The sequence below is a fragment of the Festucalex cinctus genome, chromosome 7 (genome assembly GCF_051991245.1).
Source record: "Festucalex cinctus isolate MCC-2025b chromosome 7, RoL_Fcin_1.0, whole genome shotgun sequence".
Lineage (NCBI taxonomy): Eukaryota > Metazoa > Chordata > Actinopteri > Syngnathiformes > Syngnathidae > Festucalex > Festucalex cinctus.
The window spans coordinates 21,065,676-21,084,026 of record NC_135417.1 but is presented as its reverse complement, the minus strand read 5'-3'; the positions used below and the strand labels follow the sequence as shown (position 1 = coordinate 21,084,026).

General features: G+C 38.9%; 1 protein-coding gene across 2 annotated transcripts in view; it reads left to right on the top strand.

Annotated features, from left to right (window-relative positions):
• Window positions 1-12,263: 12,263 nt before the first annotated feature.
• me1 (malic enzyme 1, NADP(+)-dependent, cytosolic) overlaps window positions 12,264-18,351 on the top strand; it is a 70,949-nt gene continuing 64,861 nt past the window's right edge. The window contains exon 1 of one of the 2 annotated variants that reach the window (XR_013284427.1): window positions 12,264-12,539. Coding sequence is in view for 1 of the 2 variants with exons in the window: in XM_077528047.1 (XP_077384173.1) it covers window positions 12,411-12,539 (129 nt within the window). In the remaining variant the exon portion in view is untranslated. The remainder of the gene's footprint in view (window positions 12,540-18,351) is intronic. The other variant, XM_077528047.1, reaches the window with a different exon arrangement.

The following is an 18,351-nucleotide window of genomic DNA, read 5'->3' as shown; positions in this document are numbered from 1 at the left end:
CTGTCAAAATCATCTGGACTGCGTCTTACTCATGGGGGAGCCTGCAGGCTAGATATAGGCCTGCAGCGTCTCATCATGAATCACCCACAGCTTCACTATTTCAAAACCATTATTACCAATATCATCTGCTCAACTTGTCACTGGAAATTAAAAAATAAAAAATAAAATAAAAAATAAAAAAACGGTTTTCTTTTTCTTTTTCATAGATGACGTCAATTATCACATTATCAAAATTGCATATGTGAGACAAGGTGGGGGCTTCAAGTTAACAACAAAGGTTGCGTTCAAAAGATTAACCATAACACGGTATCCTGATTAGTATTGTGTTTATGGAATAAGAGTTAAGCAGCAAAATCTAGCTTTATTTATCTATGGCATGTGGCTGCCATTTTGCCTCTTTCTGTAGATTGAAAGTGACATCACAGTTGCTCAGGCTCAGGAAACAACCAATCAGAGCTCACCTGTTTTCTGAGTTTGGCCATGTGAGGCAAGCTGAGCTGTGATTGGTCGAATTGGCTGTTTTGTTTTGTTTTTCTTTTCCCCTCTTTGTCTCTGTGTTTGTGTGATTTTAATTAATAGTAGCTTTTCCTTATCAAATTTTGCATGTCAGAAGAGAAGGCATCCTCAAATCTCTATTTCTTGGTTCTCCATTATTACTATATGAGAGTTCAAGCACCCAATTCACTGACCAACTCGAAACATGAAGGAGTACCAACAGCAGAATATGGCAAAGAAACAGAAAGAGGAGAGGGAGGCGAAATAGAAGAAGAGGGAGTCAAGTCTCTGCTTGCAGCCTTTGGTTTTGAGAAAAGCAGTGAGTGATATTTTTGGTTGAGAGGTCGGGCCTGTGTACTGAGGATAGAGGGTCTTTTGTACCCCGTGTCACACCCTCATGGGAAGTACTCGCTTTCCACTCTGGTGTGGTTGATATGTAATTTATTGGAGATATAGTAAACTTGTAAATGGGGGCAATTTTTCCCATTAAAATGTTATCTCAGAAAACCAAAGCGCCCGTTTCTGTACATAGCGAAGACATGAAAGGCCATCTACTGTACTCCAATGCACAGACCTCTCATATAGTCACTCAGAAGGCTGCAGTGGACGTACAGTTCACTTCCACTGCTTTGCTCCAAACAGACCACCATTGACATGACCTTACAAACACACACGATATTCAATAATTGCATGATTTTCTCTGATTATTCACAAACTTGTTTTTTTAATAATGTACTTGATCTGGAAGATATTTCATGTCCATTTCCATGCTCACCTGATGGTTGGTATTGTTTCAGTATCCCATAGGTCTTGTATGTCACGAGCCAAGGCTCGCTCCATTGAAGCACGGCCTGATGGGATATGTTGTTTTTGGCTCACCCTCTAAAAGAAGCACAATAAAGCTGGCCTTAGCTTTCACTTGTATGATGCATATCTAGTCTATTGACCCAGTCAGTCTGCCTAGTTATCTACTGTAATGTGGACATTTAAAATGTTTATATCACATCTAGAGTTACATTGCTAACATACTGATGTCAAGCAGCTTTTTTGTTGCCATGCTTTTGTCTTAACCAAGTCATGAAGTGCTTCACGGTGCGCCTGAGTGTTACCAAAATACTGGTGCTGATAAGGAAAATAAAGGCAGAAGTTCAACAATTCTCAGTTCCAACAAGTTAAACATTTATGTACAGTATAAATCTCTAACATCAGTCCAGGTGTTCATTTCATAGTTTGAAATTCACTTCAAAAAAAAAAAAGTGGAGTTGTTGAGGCATTGCAGCTGCGAACACTGAATGAACAAAATGCTGTGAACTCGTTTAACAAATGTCAAGTTACAGTACTTCAGGGGATTCACGCAAGTTAAATTGCTGCAAAAACTATGCTGTGGTGAACACATCAGCCAAATGAGAAATGTTGACAAACAACTATGAAGCAAAAGGAGCTTCTTCAGGATTGAAAATTTGAGAACGGGAGCAGCATCAAAAAGGACCACAGAGGCAAAGTTTTGATTAGTATGGAGTATAATAGTCAAGACAAGTTTATTTATATAGCTCTTAATCACAAAAGAGTTTCAAAGGGCTGCTGCCCACAGCTGACAAATATTAACAACACCCCCTGATCAAACCACAATAATACTGTGGCACAACAAAGATGCTAACTTCTGATAAAGTCTTAATATGTTAATACGTTTCTTGGGCAGATGTCGTGAGAATGCTTGAACAGCATGCAGATTGTTACCTTTGACTTCAGCCTGTGCACTTGCATGAGGCTGAGTTTATGTGTGCATGTGTTTACACTGACTGCCCATATTTTCTTTTTCTGTTGCAGTAAAAACATAAAAATACCACACCACATCACACGCCTGCTCGCATCTGAAATATTCACCACAGATCCCCTTTACATTGAGATTAAAACAGCAAGTCAGCAGACTACCTGTTTGCGTTTTTCATGCTTCCAGATATTATCTGTGGAGTTTCTCCTCATGACTGATGAGCTTGTCATTTGCTTCTAAAACCCTCAAAGTATATTGCAGCTTAGATAGCACTCTTTGAAATGCTACTTCAGACTACATGTGGAGCTTGTTAGCTGACTCATTCTTGCTGACATGCAGTGGGCAGTATACAGTACCTACAGCCCTGTGTACCCCATAGGCCTACTGAAACTCTGTTCCAATTAAAGTGCATGACCGGTGGCCCATCAAACAATTTTCTAAACATTAACTGAGAAGTGAGGTCTGGAAGAAGGAGAAGTGTGTGCTGGAGTTGGATCCCAAAAAAGCAGACACAAATAAGACTAACTATTTATTCACATCGAGAGGCGTGGAACAAACTTGACTCGATGAGAAACAACGAGAGTTGCACAGAGGAACAGAGGTAATAATCCGACAAAAACACACACTTCTCAGCCAGGCTTATATAGATAGCGAATCGATCTGATTGGCTGTGGGTAACATTTAACATGTGGGTAACAGGACAGACATGGTATTATCTGATTGGCTCTTGACCACATAAAGAGATGAAAGATTCCTGACATCACATAGCGTCTTACCAGTTGAAACTAGATGCTGGTTATATCAGTTAAAAACAGACACTTGATCTCAGTTTAAAACAGAGACTTGACCACTCGGTCATGACAGTAAGCATAACCCTTGCTGACCCTAGTCACGACACTAAACATAACCCTTGCATGACCCTAGTCACGGCAGTAAGCACAACCCTTGCATGACCCCAGTCATAAGCGTAACCCTTACATGACCCTAGTCATAAGCATAACCCTTGCATGACCCTAGTCATGATAGTAAACATAACCCTTGCATGACCCTAGTCATAAGCGTAAACCTTATATGACCCTAGTCATAAGCATAACCCTTAGATGACCCTAGTCATGACAGTAAGCATAACCCTTGCATGACCCTAGTCATGACAGTAAACATAACCTTTGCATGACCCTAGTCACGACAGTAAGCATAACATAACCCTGACATGACCCTAGTCATAACAGTAAACATAACCCTTGCATGTCCCTAGCCATGACACATACGAGACATACATATTGTGCTCAAGGGTTACATTTATTTAAAAAAAAAAAAAAAAAAGCCAGATGGGCTCGCTCATTATATGGTTGAGGAAAAATAGTTCAAATGTGTATGTAAAATATTAAAATGTGTTTCAATGTTCTTTCAATAATAACTCACTCTCATTTGTTAATTATTTATAGTTACATACTACTTTCAATGATTTAATTATTTATTTTTTGTTTACAACAAATAAATTAACCAGTTATTTAATTAACGCAACTAATATTACAAGATAGAATGATTTTAAAACAATAGCATTCAACTGAATAACACAGCAGGCATTTAAGCGGACGCTGCTTCTGCATAACAAAGGCACATTTCATCAAGAATTATTGCCTCTTCCTAAATGCTGGTTAACAGATCTGCAGCATGTCTGCACGGAAGACAAGAGAACTGTTGAGACAGGCAAAATGTGTCATGTTTATTGACAGTGAGGATTTGGAAAGATGAGGTGTTTTCAATTCACATTACCCTGCCAGAACTTGAGATGAGAGAGGATGAAGGTGCAGAATGATCAAGGTATTTGTTGAGATGGTTAACTGATGTAAGCGAAGAAGAATTCCCATTTCAGATACAGCATGTTGGTGTTTGTTCACAGATCTTCTGAGTTCACTTCAAAACATTCATTCAGAGTCACTGGAATGATTGCAGTTAGGAGGCTAACACGAGGGGACAGACACATCCTGTGTAAAAATTGTATTTTACCAAAATCGTGTTAGGAATGGTATTAGACAATAGAAACATAGGCGGAAACAAGAAAGAGAAGAGTGCACTTGCAGATTTAAATATTGACATAACCTTCAGGGTAGGTGCGTCCAAAATATGGCCCATAGGCCACATGTGACTCACCTCAATTTCATCTCAGTTTTTAACTGCCTTTAGCACCCTATTATTCTATAATTAGTAGTCTGTGGTCATAAAAATATTTTTAAGATGTTAATAATAGTAATTCGTTGGATGAATTGATTTATCTAATGATTCAGAAGGATTGTCCCGTTGCCACATTTGGGAATGAAATACACGATGCTTTCAACCACACACGTCGACGGAGCTCAGAATGTGGCTGCCTGCGCCTCCAACACAACTTCGACCTCTTTTTTTTTTAGCTGGTCTAAATTCTAGTCTATTTTCTGTCACCAAATTGTCTGGTGTTCCGGCGGTGTTTAACAGAAAATGCCCTCGGTGTGTCGGAACGCCCAGTTAGGCACAACACAGTCTGCCAAACAGAGATGCGAAGTAACGAAGTACAAAATACTTTGTTACTGTAGTTGAGTAGTTGTTTTCAGTACTTTTCAGAGCCTTTACTTTTTTAATTTTACTTGAGTAATTATTTGAGTGAATACTTTTACTTTTTTATTTTTATTTTATTTTTATTTTTTTTTTACAAAATTAAATGTATTTTTTATTTTTACTCAAGTAGAGAATGTCAGTACTTTTCCCATCTCTGCTACCAAATTATCAAATACAGTAAACTATACTTGCCCCTTGACTAAAATGAAGATGTGACAGTTGTTGTTTTTTTTTTATGTGAAGGACTGTGGTGACTTTGGACAGGGGCAGTTTCTAATTTTTCTTCTTCTTAGAAAAGGTTTGTCATAAAATTAGTCTTATTTTTACAGCGATCCACACCTATACCGACAACCTGGTAACCAATTTCTTGGTAACTTTAACTCATTGGAATAGTATGGGTATTTTTGTTTTCTTTTTGTAACCTCTTATATCAAAATTTTGACCCAGCATTGTCTCGGTCCCTTCTGGACCCAGTCCAAGCGGTTTAGAAAATGATTGATTGCTTTTAATGGGTTTAAAAAGCATCAAAATGGTGTCAGCGTACTGTAGAAAATTGCCTGTGTTTTCTCCAGTGAAGAGGGGAGATTAAGGCATCATACCAGTTGTAAAGTGTGTTCATGTAATCTTTTTGACCCCAAAGCAGAGGTGTCCAAACTTCCCCCCCGAGGGCCACATACCACAATATTGAAGGATGTGGGGCCCACTTTGACATTATTCATCTTTAGTTTACTAAAGTTGTCACTATGTTAAAAAAAAAAAAAAAAAAAAGACTTTTTCTCTAGACAAACTGAGGCCCACTGAGTTTCAAACTGTTTTCAGTTCCGTTTTGCTAAAGCGCTGTGATTTCACCCCACCGTCATTCTGTGTGACACACCTCGATTTGTGGGCACGATTCATATTACAAGTCCCCAAATCATACTCTCATTTTCCAGCATAAATGGAACAGACAGACAACAAGGCAAGAAAGGAAAGGTAGAATAGAATATTTAATCATTTTTGAAGTGCATATGATTGTCAATGTATATGATAAAACAACAATCATGATAATTTTATAGCATTACTTTAAAATGTCTAAGAAGAAGGTGGGAATTGAACCAGCACCAATCGAGCTTGCCATGGTAACTGCTAAGTTTTGACTTGCAGATGGATTAAGTCATGCTTGTTGCATGTGTTTTTTGGCAACACAGGCCATAAATCCTCACTCCTCCCAGCGGATTGATGGAACGTGGGCAATGCCAAACAGCAACACAGTAAAATGTTGTCATGGGTGTTTTTTAATTTTAAGATTTATTAACTTGATGTGTTCATGACTAGGTATCATTGAGAAATCAACAACAACAAAGACAATGCTGCATGCGAGCAAGCAATTTAATGACACCATTTCAAATGCACCCAGGAAGATGTCAATTTTGTTCTGACATTTTTTTTGTGCATGATGCGTCGACTGACTGAATTTAGTTAAGTAAAATGGTTGAAATTGGTTGCATGTAGGCTTGGCACAAATTAAGGTTGTAAGGCCTTAGGATATGTTCAGGTTTTCTTTTAATGAGCCTGACCTATTCTGCTGAAGCTCCTTCTCATACTATATGTCAACTTAGCTTTCTCTAATAATGCAAAACAGGAAAGCTTAAGCTTAAACTTGTCTATTTTTCCACCTTGCCAAATATCCATGGGCACAAACACTGGGACATTATGACCAGACATCAATGAAAGAGCTCATTGATTTGGGTGGTTGGGGGAAGGAAGGTCCTGTAAGGACCTTGAGGATAGCAAGAAAGAAAGACTGACAGCAGACTTGCAGTAGCCTACATAACATCCATCCAACCTTTCCTCTACTGTTGGTCCTCAGCACGCAATGACTCCTTTTTCAGCACACTCTGGTCAAGGTCCAAACGACAGCTATGGCTCAATAAAATAAATCTGTTGAATGAAATGTGGGTCTTGTCGTCAGGATATAATTTACATTTGCATTTTTTTTCTGAGCCCCTTTAGGAGTCAGCAAATGTTGTGAGTGTTGTTCTGGGGCATCCACAAAAAGATAAAATATTTTATAGGGATACTTTACTTATTTAGCCGTTGTCGGTAGTCAAACATTAATATTTTGCCCATAATAAATTTGATATTTTCATTATTTTTCATGTACAATTAATACCATCAACACATTTTGCAACATGCTGTTGACTGAAAATGACATCACAAGGTCTCAGGTAACCAATCACAGCTCAGCTTGTGAATGTCACATGACCAAACTTAGAAAACAGATGAGCTGTGAATGGTTATCTGAGCCCTTGTGATGTCATGTTCAGTCGACAGCAAGTTACAAAATGTGTTTTTAACTCTTTTACTGCCACACGTTATCAAAACGTTATCATTCACGTCATCCTTGAAAACATTCTATTTCATCAGATTTCGTCATGTTTCATTGTAATTTGGCAACCCATTGAAGAGATACAATGCTGCCATCTGGTGGCCATAGTTAGTGAGTGTTTTTGATTCTACAACCCATTGACCAGGCAGCGCTGCACTTAGATGTTGCAATGCCCATGGATTAAAAAAACAAAACAAAACAACTAAAAAACGTAGTTGACGTCATTTAACGTTTATGGCGGCATACATCATGATTTTAATCGTGATTAAACGTTTTTGGCGGTCAAAGAGTTAAAGGTACTCTTTGTACGTGAAAAATAATGAAAGTATCAAATTGATTATAGACAAAATATTAACTTTTTATTGGTATAATGGGCTAAATAAGTGAAGTATCCCTTTAATGTTGTTTGTCACATGATCATGTCAGAAATTATTAATTAAAAGGTCAACCGGTTTCCCAGAGGTGAGTACATTCCAAAGTAGTTTAAATATAACTCATCTTATTGCCCTGTACTTTAACCTTTATTCCCTCTCACCTTTTGATTCCTTTCTGCACAGTCAGCACAGCAATGTCTCTAACAGAGCTTTGAATTCTACAAGCAACTCTCTCTTTGAATGGAAGTACACCTCTAACTTGTAACATATATGGTGTTTATATAAACCGATTTTATTTGTGATTGTCTCAAAGGCAATCAGACAGAATCATTATGTTCACAACATTCAATTATATTTGTGTCTTAGAAGCATTTCATTTGTACTTTTAGCAATTCTAATTTATAATGAATCCATTCATGCTTATTTTGTAACATTTCAAACTGTTAAAAATGAAACCAAGGTCTCATATCATTATTTTATTCACCTCATTATTTTATTCATTGCTTAGAAAACAAATAAACATCATACCTAATATGTAGGTGGTCTTTGTGTAAATGGCGTGTTGAATTAAGTTGGGGTGTTGTGTAAAATGTAAACAAAAACAATACGTTGTCAACAACAATACTTTATCCATCTATTTTTCAAACCGCTTATTCTCATGATTTGCAATGATTTCAACCTATCAAATGACTATGCTATAGAGAGAAGACATTTAATGACCAAATTAATAATAATTAATGTGCAGAATGCAGCCTTGCATTGTACTGTATTTATGAAATAAGCAAAGACATCCCTGAAGAAGACATTGCTTGGATGGCAGCATGATGCTTGTACAACACTACCCATGTCCTGGGCAATAACAACTCTCATGCCATCAGAGGTGCTGACTTTTGAACTTTGTGCTGATAACAATCCAGATGGTCCTTATTTTCCTTATACCAGCGGACACGACAGCCATTATTTCCAAAATGCAATTTGAACTCATCAGACCATAGCACACTTGTGTTAGTCCATCTCAGATGAACTCGGACCCATAGAAACCGGTGCGCTTTCTCTGTGTTGATACTGTACAGTAGGCCTATATGGCTTTTGTTTTACACGGTAGAGTTTCAACTTGTATTTGCTGATATAGCGACTATCTTTGTTAGCTAACAATTATTTTCGATGCATTTAATGTTGGTTTTTGGACTTGTTGTTTATGTGCAGATAGTTTTCATAATTCTCTGAATCTTTTGATGCTATCATAGAGTATATGAAATCCCTAAATTACATACAATTGCACAATGAGAAATGTTCTTAAACCTTATTAAACATTTCTTCACAATATGTGACCCCACTAGTGTAAACATGACATTCTGATCAATATTACATTTGTGGAATATGAGTGACGCAGCAAACTCCAGCAGTTAATGCATGTCAGGGGGCGGCCATTTTGCCACTTGCTATTGACACGAAGATGATGTCATTTTCACTCGACAACAAGTTGTAAAATGGCTGCCTTCTGATGTTGGTAAAAATTGCTGGATTTTGCTGCATAATTAACTCATATTCCACTCGCACAATATTAACCAGAATTTAGACTAAGTGGGGCTGCATAGAACATCTTATTGTCAAGACATTTTTTGGGGCGTTGACTTTAAACTTTTGGACTATTTGGTCACACAGTTGTTGACAGAGTGGTGAACACAGCAATTGACACAGCCCATGTCGTTGGACTGCTTTGTACAATTTACTTTCTGCACAGGTTGGTAAACAGGGAAGAGAAGAAGAAATTCCTTCTCTTCTCCACTTCCTTGTTTTCCACCAAAATCACATCTTTAAATAGTAACAACGTTTCTTTTCTTAATGCTCCAATGAAAAAAGACAATTCCATTCCAGTAGCGTGATTGATAGCTCCACTTTCTGCCGCATGTTGAGATCAGCTTAGCGAAGAATGCTCTTGTTTTGGTCCACTTGGCAACACTCGGGCATCAATGACACAAAACATCTTTTGAGTGGGTAAAGTCAGGTCTTACAAATAAAAGCTTGTCAGTATTGTACCAGTCTCAAAGATGACATAACAGAGAAGTGCTTTTGACATTAGAAAAGCTCGCCATGACCTTTCTTTGGACCTCCTACTCTAGCTTTTTGCACCTCAACGACCCCAGCCGGATACTATCAGCAACTTGGCATACTCTTCTCAGACTTTTTGAACTTGCTTGCCTCCCACGAGCATCTCCAGCGCTGACGATTATCTGGCATACTCTGAGCCTGAATGTATCAAGCAGTGCAGCCGTTATAGTCAAGATAGCGTTGATGTGGCAAGAGAGGCGGGCTAAAATGCTAAATTAAGCTACAAACAACTAACAACATGTCAGACTCAGCTACAGAATGTGTGTGCAGAAGTTCCGGTGATAGAGAAATACTACTTGACAGACATTGAAGTGCTGATGGTAAAGTGCAGACCATTTTATCTACAAAGGGAGTTCACTGTTGTGTTTATGCTGGCGGGTTGCTTCCTAAAGTGGGCTGACAGGACTACAGTACTACCCATCCTGCATGACATCATAGATAAGCGCAAGGATGCACAACCAGATGTTGTGTTTGCTGCAGTGGCACATTAAATTGTAAATAGGTGGGTTTTTCTGTGGATAATGGAGGACACCACAAAAAACAAAAACAAAACAATTATTAGTTATCTGGCATATAGTTGATTGTTGGCATATGTTTTTTCTCACTGCAATATAAAAAAAAAACATGCTGTATAGACAGTCTATTGACCAAGTTGACATATCCCAGGCAGCCCTGTTTTCACTCCATCCGTTCGCTTCCTTGAAAGAAACATGAAGATTACACTGGCTCAGAGTGTTTCCCAAATCTCTCCCAGCATTCCGCATGCTCTTGTACTGCCAAGTGGCGTCCTGCCTAACCTCCAAAATAACTTCCCGCTCCTGATAGAGAAACAGAAGGCAGATGTTTACCGTCCAAATGAGACAAAACCTGATAAGCACACAAGTCTAAGTTAAGTTGGAGGAAGCTGTATTTTGGAGCACTTTGGAGGAATACTTATTATACACTCACGGGTCAAAACTTTAGGTACACCTATACATTATATTGAAATCCAAAACAGGATTTAAAAAATGCAATCATAAAAAATCATACTTGGTTTGGATCACATAGTGAGGTTTTTGGAATATTTTGGGTGTAATTTGCAGTGGTCTACATATGCGTATGTGGACAGGTTGTTCACTTTAAGCCAATTTTATTGTCTGGTCAATGCTTTTGCTCACTTGAAAAATGGGTGGGTTCAAACAAAAGGCGCTTTGTCCTGAGTTTTTAACACATCTAGACATGAAACCTTGAATTCTGAACTTTTGTCTGATATTCATCTTCTGATCTGAAACCACAAAGGAATTGATCTTGCAGTTCCAATACTTTTAAAGGGGACTGTACATCTTGATTGCTTTATCACACATTCATTTATGATTGTGTAAAGTTGCATCATAACTGTCAATGTCCAAATGCTCCTGGCTCTCACAGTATTTTCCTCTCACTGTACACCTTTGTCACAAGCTCAAAGTCAAAATAAACACATATGCTCTACAAGTGTCAATGACCTTATTTTATTTCATTGTATTATTTGAGAGGTAAACTGGTCACAAAACATCAAAATGCCTGAAATATGTACAACTCAATTATGTTGAAAGACATACAGTAAACATCATCTGGCAGTTGTATCAGTCATCTTAACTGTCCATACTTGTAAGTACAGTTAATGATGAATAACCTTTCACCTAAACTCAGCTGCACGCTAGCACTTGTAGCCTTTAGGCTGGCGAATGTTACATAACAGCTGTAACAGCGCCAAGCCTGACCTCGGCTTCTAATATCCTTGTGTCATTTCCACGTGCCGTGCAATGGTTTGCTTGCATTTGCAAGAAGTGTCACTCATCAGCATGAATAAAAGCAAAACAAGCATTTGTAATCACTTGTCATCTTTATTACTCAAATAAAAGCAACTGCTGGATGGTTCTCAATGTCCAATATCTACAGTATCTGTGGCCCTAAAACTACAACAAAGTCAAAGGCATAAGCTGACTACGTGTGAGAGAGGCATCCTAGACAGGTTATCAGCATATCACAGTGACAGGACACAAATAGACAAAGTTTCATGGACAAAATAGTCTTCAATTAACCTGGTGCTGTGTTTCACAACCTTAATTGAGCCGTGGCACACATTTTACATTACAAAAATCTTACTGCACACCCCATAAAAAAATGATCTCATCTCAGTTTACAAACACATTTATTTACTTATTGTGACATCTGGGCCTGTTTAAAACAAAAGAAAGCTGACAGAGAGCCATTTAATTATTCTGTTAATAATAATAATAATAGTAATAATAATAATAATAATGATAATAATAATAATAATGATAAGCAGAAGAAGAAGCTTGTATTTCGTTAGTTCCACGTGACTTCCTAAATAGTTTAGAATGAATTAATTAATTTCTGAAAGTTTCAACCTCACTTACAAAAAAAAAAAAAAAAAAAAAAACAATTTAAAAAAAAAAAATAGTACCAACAATGTAATTTTCACTAGGTACTTTTTTGCTCGTCGTCCAATCAGATCGACCAGACAACGCCACTTGCTCATAAACACTGGAGTGGTTGCAATAAACTGGTTTGTTGATAAGAAAGTGCAGTGGTGATCCTGCTGCGGCTGACGTATGGTCTCATCTCGACTTGGACGTGCGCGTCGCATCCACTTGTTGCGTTCACACTTCACACTTCACAGCAGTTTGTTGCTATTTAAAGTGACAACAACATGGAACACGGGCTGGCTAGAACTCAATCCGGCGACACGGAGATGCAAAGGTCCGACAACAACCGAAGAGCCTTCGTGTACACAAACAAGCGGGGCTATGAAGTTACCCGAAACCCACACCTCAACAAAGTAAGTGTGGTGACGCTGGAAAGAGTTTGAAACGAATGACAAATGGGTTACTAGCTTGTGGCTGTCAGCTGATGCGTTTAATTGCTGTAGGACGGCAATGACTTAATTGTTAACTGTAGACAATATTGATCTTTCTTTCAAAATGACTTGTAAAGACGTAAATCATTACAAGTCGTTAAAAAAAGATCACATCATATTTCTGGCACTGGGACGCTTCAAAGCCTCCCTAAACTTTGATGTTTGTAGGTGAAAGTAGCTGAAGGCTAGACTACATTGTGCTTCTGCATTTAGTCCTGTGATGTCAAACCAATATGTTAAGTTAACAACTATGCACAGTTATAATAGCTATGCTTTAAGTAGTTAATCAAATATATAAAATAGCTAAGCATAAAATTTTGATGATAGTAGCCAGTGCACATGACTTTGGAGGAGCAACTGAACGCAGCATTAGCCAGAGGGTTAAGTCAGTTATATTTAGATTTAAAGAGCACTCGACCGTGAAGCATAGTGTTGATGCTTGACATTATAAATGGCAGGCACACACAAATATTTATACATTCTGCTGGGGTGTAAAATGAAGTTACCATGGCACCTGCAGTATTTGTAAATAATGTATTGTAGCGATTTTGAAGCCATGCGCTTCCCAGGAAGCTCTGAAATATCAGTAAACAAAACTGAACTTTGCACTTTGTTTACATTTGTTTCTGTTGCATTGTTATGAGTGTGGTTATGTTGTCTTCATTGAAAGCGCAAAGGACATTTCCAAATAAAGGTCAAGGGGATAAGAAAGGAAAAGAGACAGGAAGGGGAAAGAAGCTTCAAAGAGGTTGTTAGTGTATGGCATGAGAGGGTTGTTGTGTTAGTTGTGTTAGCATCTCTTCATGAATGTGTATACTGTTACAGCTTGTGGGACTAAAGCGGCTGAAGAGCATCTGTAACTGTGTTGTCCTTTAACCACATTTGAGGGTGTTACAATCTTTTGGGTTTAACATGTTATGATGGCTGTTTTCTGAAAGCAAAATAAGAAACTAGGAAGGGTGCTTAGTCACGCTGACACAGACAAATGCTGAGCCAACTGTCACGATTTGAAGTAGGAGGATGATGTGCATGTTGTTCTGGTTGAGAACATTGTTTCTTCATAGGTTCCACCTGGGCAGACTCACTTAACCTGTTCCTTTATTGTTTGCAACAAATAAATGCTGAACAATAGCGTCCTTGCTAGCCGTTCTAGTGGATTCTCTGGGTTTGCATAGTGCAGTGAGGGTCACAGAGGTCATCGGTCCAGCTTGATGTGATCTCTGTCCATGGTGCTGACTGACCATTAAACTTTTCAGTGTGGTAATAATTTTGTCGAAACCCTCAGGAATAATGTGAATGTTGTCTGATGCACATTCATTAAAATTGACTGACTCACAGTCAAGTTAGTGTGATTTCTCCACCCACGTGATATTTGTCAGAGAGGCCTGAGATGAGCAGAAAAACCTAGCGTGATAAAATCATGGCCTTCATGGTGCACAGCATAGGTTCAGTCCATTGTGCAGTCCATTAAAGGCCAGACTGATAAATTTATCAGTGGAGCTTAAACAAGCCAGAGTGTGGTGGTGGTGGTGATCTGTTTATCTGCACAGGGCCCTTTTTGTTTACAGTTAATGACTCCAATCTTGAAACCACCAAATGTTGCAAATGAACCCTCCTTGCTTATTTTCCAAAAGCTAAAGAGAGTCCAGCATTATGACTGAAGTGAGCTACATGCTCACATGTTCACGGTTAATGACAACACATTAGGACTGCATTTGTTATCCTGATGTGCTCAGCTTGCAGTGTCACAGTTTGATGGAATTTATTTTGGTGCTACTCAAGTGGAGGTCATGTTCTTCTGTTTATGCCAAAGAGAGTTCAAAAACTCTCACTGCTGATTTGCTAGTAATTTAGTAGTCGTTGAACATGATGCAAATTTTCAATGCAAATATGAACCATTGGTCCACTGGGACTAGCAGCTTGTGGCCAAGCTCTTGACTCAGTTTCAGTGATGGATCATCAATAGAGTGCATCATAGAATATGTATTTCATTCCCTCACCCAATTAGAATTACTAAGGAGCATCGATAATGGAATTGGAATCACTAAATTCCGAAGAACTTTGTGCTCGCCAATTTTTGTAGTCCAGTTAACACCTGCCAGTCATCACTTGCTTTCTCTAAATTTGAATTCTGTCCCCCATCCTCGTTGCTACTAGTTGCTACGTGTGTTTATAATACTGCTGTGATTGCCCAATGTTTAATTGAACCGTTTTTGAACTTTTGCACTTGGAAAGGGAAAAGTATTGCTTTTCCACATTTAGGTGTTTATTTTTCTGTAAACTGAAAATATGCAATAAAACAGGTGGATAGAAACACATTAAGTGTCCAGCTGGAATTTGATAAATCTGTATTTGACCTAGTGATTTTAGTTGGAACAGTTCCCCCCTTTAAACTGTACGTATGAATGTTTGGCATCGAGGTCAAACTGGATACTCCTAGCTTCTGGTCCTGTACACTGTTTGTTTACATTTCAATTTACACCCCAGGGCCATGAATGTGCCCACTGTGCAAGATTGCTCTTAAACAGGGCTAGACAGCTCGACCAAATTCATGTGGAAGGCTGCTTGGTTTGCCACTTCGGATGTTACGTGCTGTTTTGTCTGTCTTAATAGAAGCCTTTTATGACCTGAGCCCTTGGTGGGGGAACGTGGCTTTTGTGTTAAAACATAAACGAGCCTTTGCTTTATTTGCTCAGACGTTGTTTGTGCAATGTTGAAAGCAGGGTTTACCCTGCCGATACCAGGTATCGGTTTCTGGGCCAATGTCTTATTTTAAGATATCGGTACTTGAGGCGGTGACCGATACCATTTTGGGCCACCCTCCTGCAGCCCTTTCACGACCTGTGACTAGAAATGAGAAACAATATGAATACAAAGGTGCCATTGTTTTTAACTGTAGTCATTAAAAATTAATCCACTAGTACATATTAAATTGTAAATATAGTTCAGTGTTGTTGTAAAACAATAATATGTTTATTATAAATACTGTGTTTTTATGACTTTGGCGCTGGCTGGAATGTGCCACCTCTGCTTTGCAACCAGGAAATGGGTGTGTTCAATTGTTGCTCCATGATCTGTTTCTTCTTCGGTGCATTAAAGTTTTGAAAAAGAAAAAAAACAAAAAAACAAAGCGGTTTCTTCTTCGGTTGTTGCTTCAGGTCTTTTCGGTACACTGCTGTTGATATAGCGCCTCCCTAATGGCGCAACACTGCAACTGCAGCTAAAATACATTCCTGCCGAGCTCAATCAACACAGCTGGAGCGCTGTGTTGAGCGATATCGTTGGCTTAGGTTGGAGGTGGGGAGCAAATTAGGTAGAGGTGGCCGCCTCTGAATTTTGTACGCAGGAAAAACCCTGGAAAGTGAATGTTACAACATCCATCTTGTATGTTTTTAATCTCACTTAAAATGTTATAGTCGCTATTGCTGGGAGGTGGCTCTGTCAAATCAAAACCTCCTCACCTGCTGTGACAACCGCTCAGGGCTTTTGAGCAGTGGTTGACCCCCCCCCCCCCGCCTTTTTTGCAGCCAGGTGAAGCCTCCACTGTCAGTGGTGTGGCTGAACCGCGCCGAGGAAATTGGAGCAGAAGGTCGGAAATGACTACTAAAGCATGTTAGTGGCCAGGCACAGGCGCGCCTCTGTGGCTCAGGCAGTGGCACATTGTTGTCCTCCATCTGATTTCAGCGAGCCCTGAGGATGAGGTGTGTTTACCTCACCCAGGTCAAGTCCACTTCACCTCAAACAGGAGCCAGTCACAGCACAACCTACAAATTGATGCTGAGTGCTGAAAGCGCCCTGTCCTCACATTGACAGGCTTTGATTTCCTTTTAATCTCCGCACACACTGTACCTGTACGTGCACACTGGGCAATGTATGTGTTTCATGTTGCGCATTGGTTAACTTTGCCTCCTCTCTCTCAAGAGGGGGAGCTGGATATAATACTACCCCTAGCAAAAAGTATGGAATCACCAGTCTTGGACGAGCACTCACTCAGACGTTTTATTCTGTAGATCAAACTCAGATTAAAAAGCATGAAACAGTCGTAAGGTCATTCCAAAGTGCAACATCTTGGCTTTCAGAAACACTAAAAGAAATGAAGAAAAAAAACATTGTGCTGGTCAGTAAATGTTTTATAGTGCAACTTCAGGGAAATAAATATGGAATCACTCCATTCTGAGGAAAAAAAATGGAATCACTCCATTTTGAGCAGAAAACAAGGACACACCCAGTCAATTTCCTTTCCTTAATTGGGCACCTGCCTCAAATTACATCTGCTCGTAAGTCAGCAATTAAAAACAGTCACACCTTGGAGGGCTGCTGGACCAAGTGGATTGGCAAGAATCATGGCGCCAACAAGGGAGATGTCTTTTGAGACCAAAGACAGGATTATCATATTTCTTGAAGAAGGTAACTACACGTATGGTTGCCAAAGATGTGGGCTGTTCACAGTCAGCTGTATTGAAGATCTGGACCAAGTACAAACAGCAGGGGAAGGTTGTTAAATTCAAGCGTACTGGTAGACAAAGGAAGACATCTACGCGTCAAGACAAACAACTGAAAGCCATATGTCTTTATTTGTTCACTGATGTATAATGTATGTACTTGTAAAAAACAAAAACAAAAAAAACTGTATTCGCACTTCAAAATGTTTGCTTTGTTCTTGTTTACTACAAAACTGATGTTTATGTACAGCACTTTGTATACAGCAACGCCTGTTCTTAAAGCGCTTTATAAATAAAGTTGAGTTGAGTTGAGTTGAAAACAGAAAATGCACAACAAGACAAATGAAGAAGAAATGGGAGGAAGCTGGAGTCAATGTATGTGACAGAACTGTGCAAAATTGCTTAAAGGAAATGGGATTTACATACAGGAAAGCGAAAAGGAAACCATCATTGACGATTAAACAAAAAAGAACAAGACTGCAATGCTTTAAGGAAAGGTAATCATGGACTGTGGATGACTGGATGAAGGTTATCTTCAGTGATGAGTCACGAATCTGCATTGGACAAGGTGATGATGCTGGAACTTTTGTTTGCTGTCGTTCCAGTGAGATATACAAAGAGGTCTGCCTAAAGAAAACATTAAAATTCCCACAGTCCTTGATGATATGGGGCTGCATGTCAGGCAAAGGCACTGGGGAGATGGCTGTGTTTAAATCTTCAATAAATACACAAATATACATTGACATTTTGGAAAGTTTTCTTATCCCTTCAATTGAAAAAAATGTTTGGGGATGATGAAATCATTTTCCAAGATGACAATGCATCATGCCACAAATCAAAAACTGTGAAAGCATTCCTTTCAGAAAGACGCATCCAGTCAATGTCATGGCCTGAAAATAGCCCAGATCTCATCCAAATTGAAAACCTGTGGTGGAAATTGGAAAAAATGGTCCACAGCAAGGCTTTGACCTGCAAAGATGATCTGGCAACTGCAATCAAAGAGAGTTTGCACCAGATTGATGAAGAATACTTTGTCACTCAGTTCATGCCTCAGAGACTGCAAGCTGTCATAAAAGCCAGAGGTGGTGCAACTAAATAGTAGTGATGTTTTGATTGTTTTTTTTTCTTTGTCTGTTTTTCATGAGTCCACATTTTGAATGGAGTGATTTCATATTTATTTCCCTGCACTTGCTCTATAAAAGTAACATTTACTGACCAGCACAATGTTTTTTTCTTCATGTCTTTTAGTGTTTCTAAAAGCCAAGATGTTGCACTTTGGACTGACCTTACGA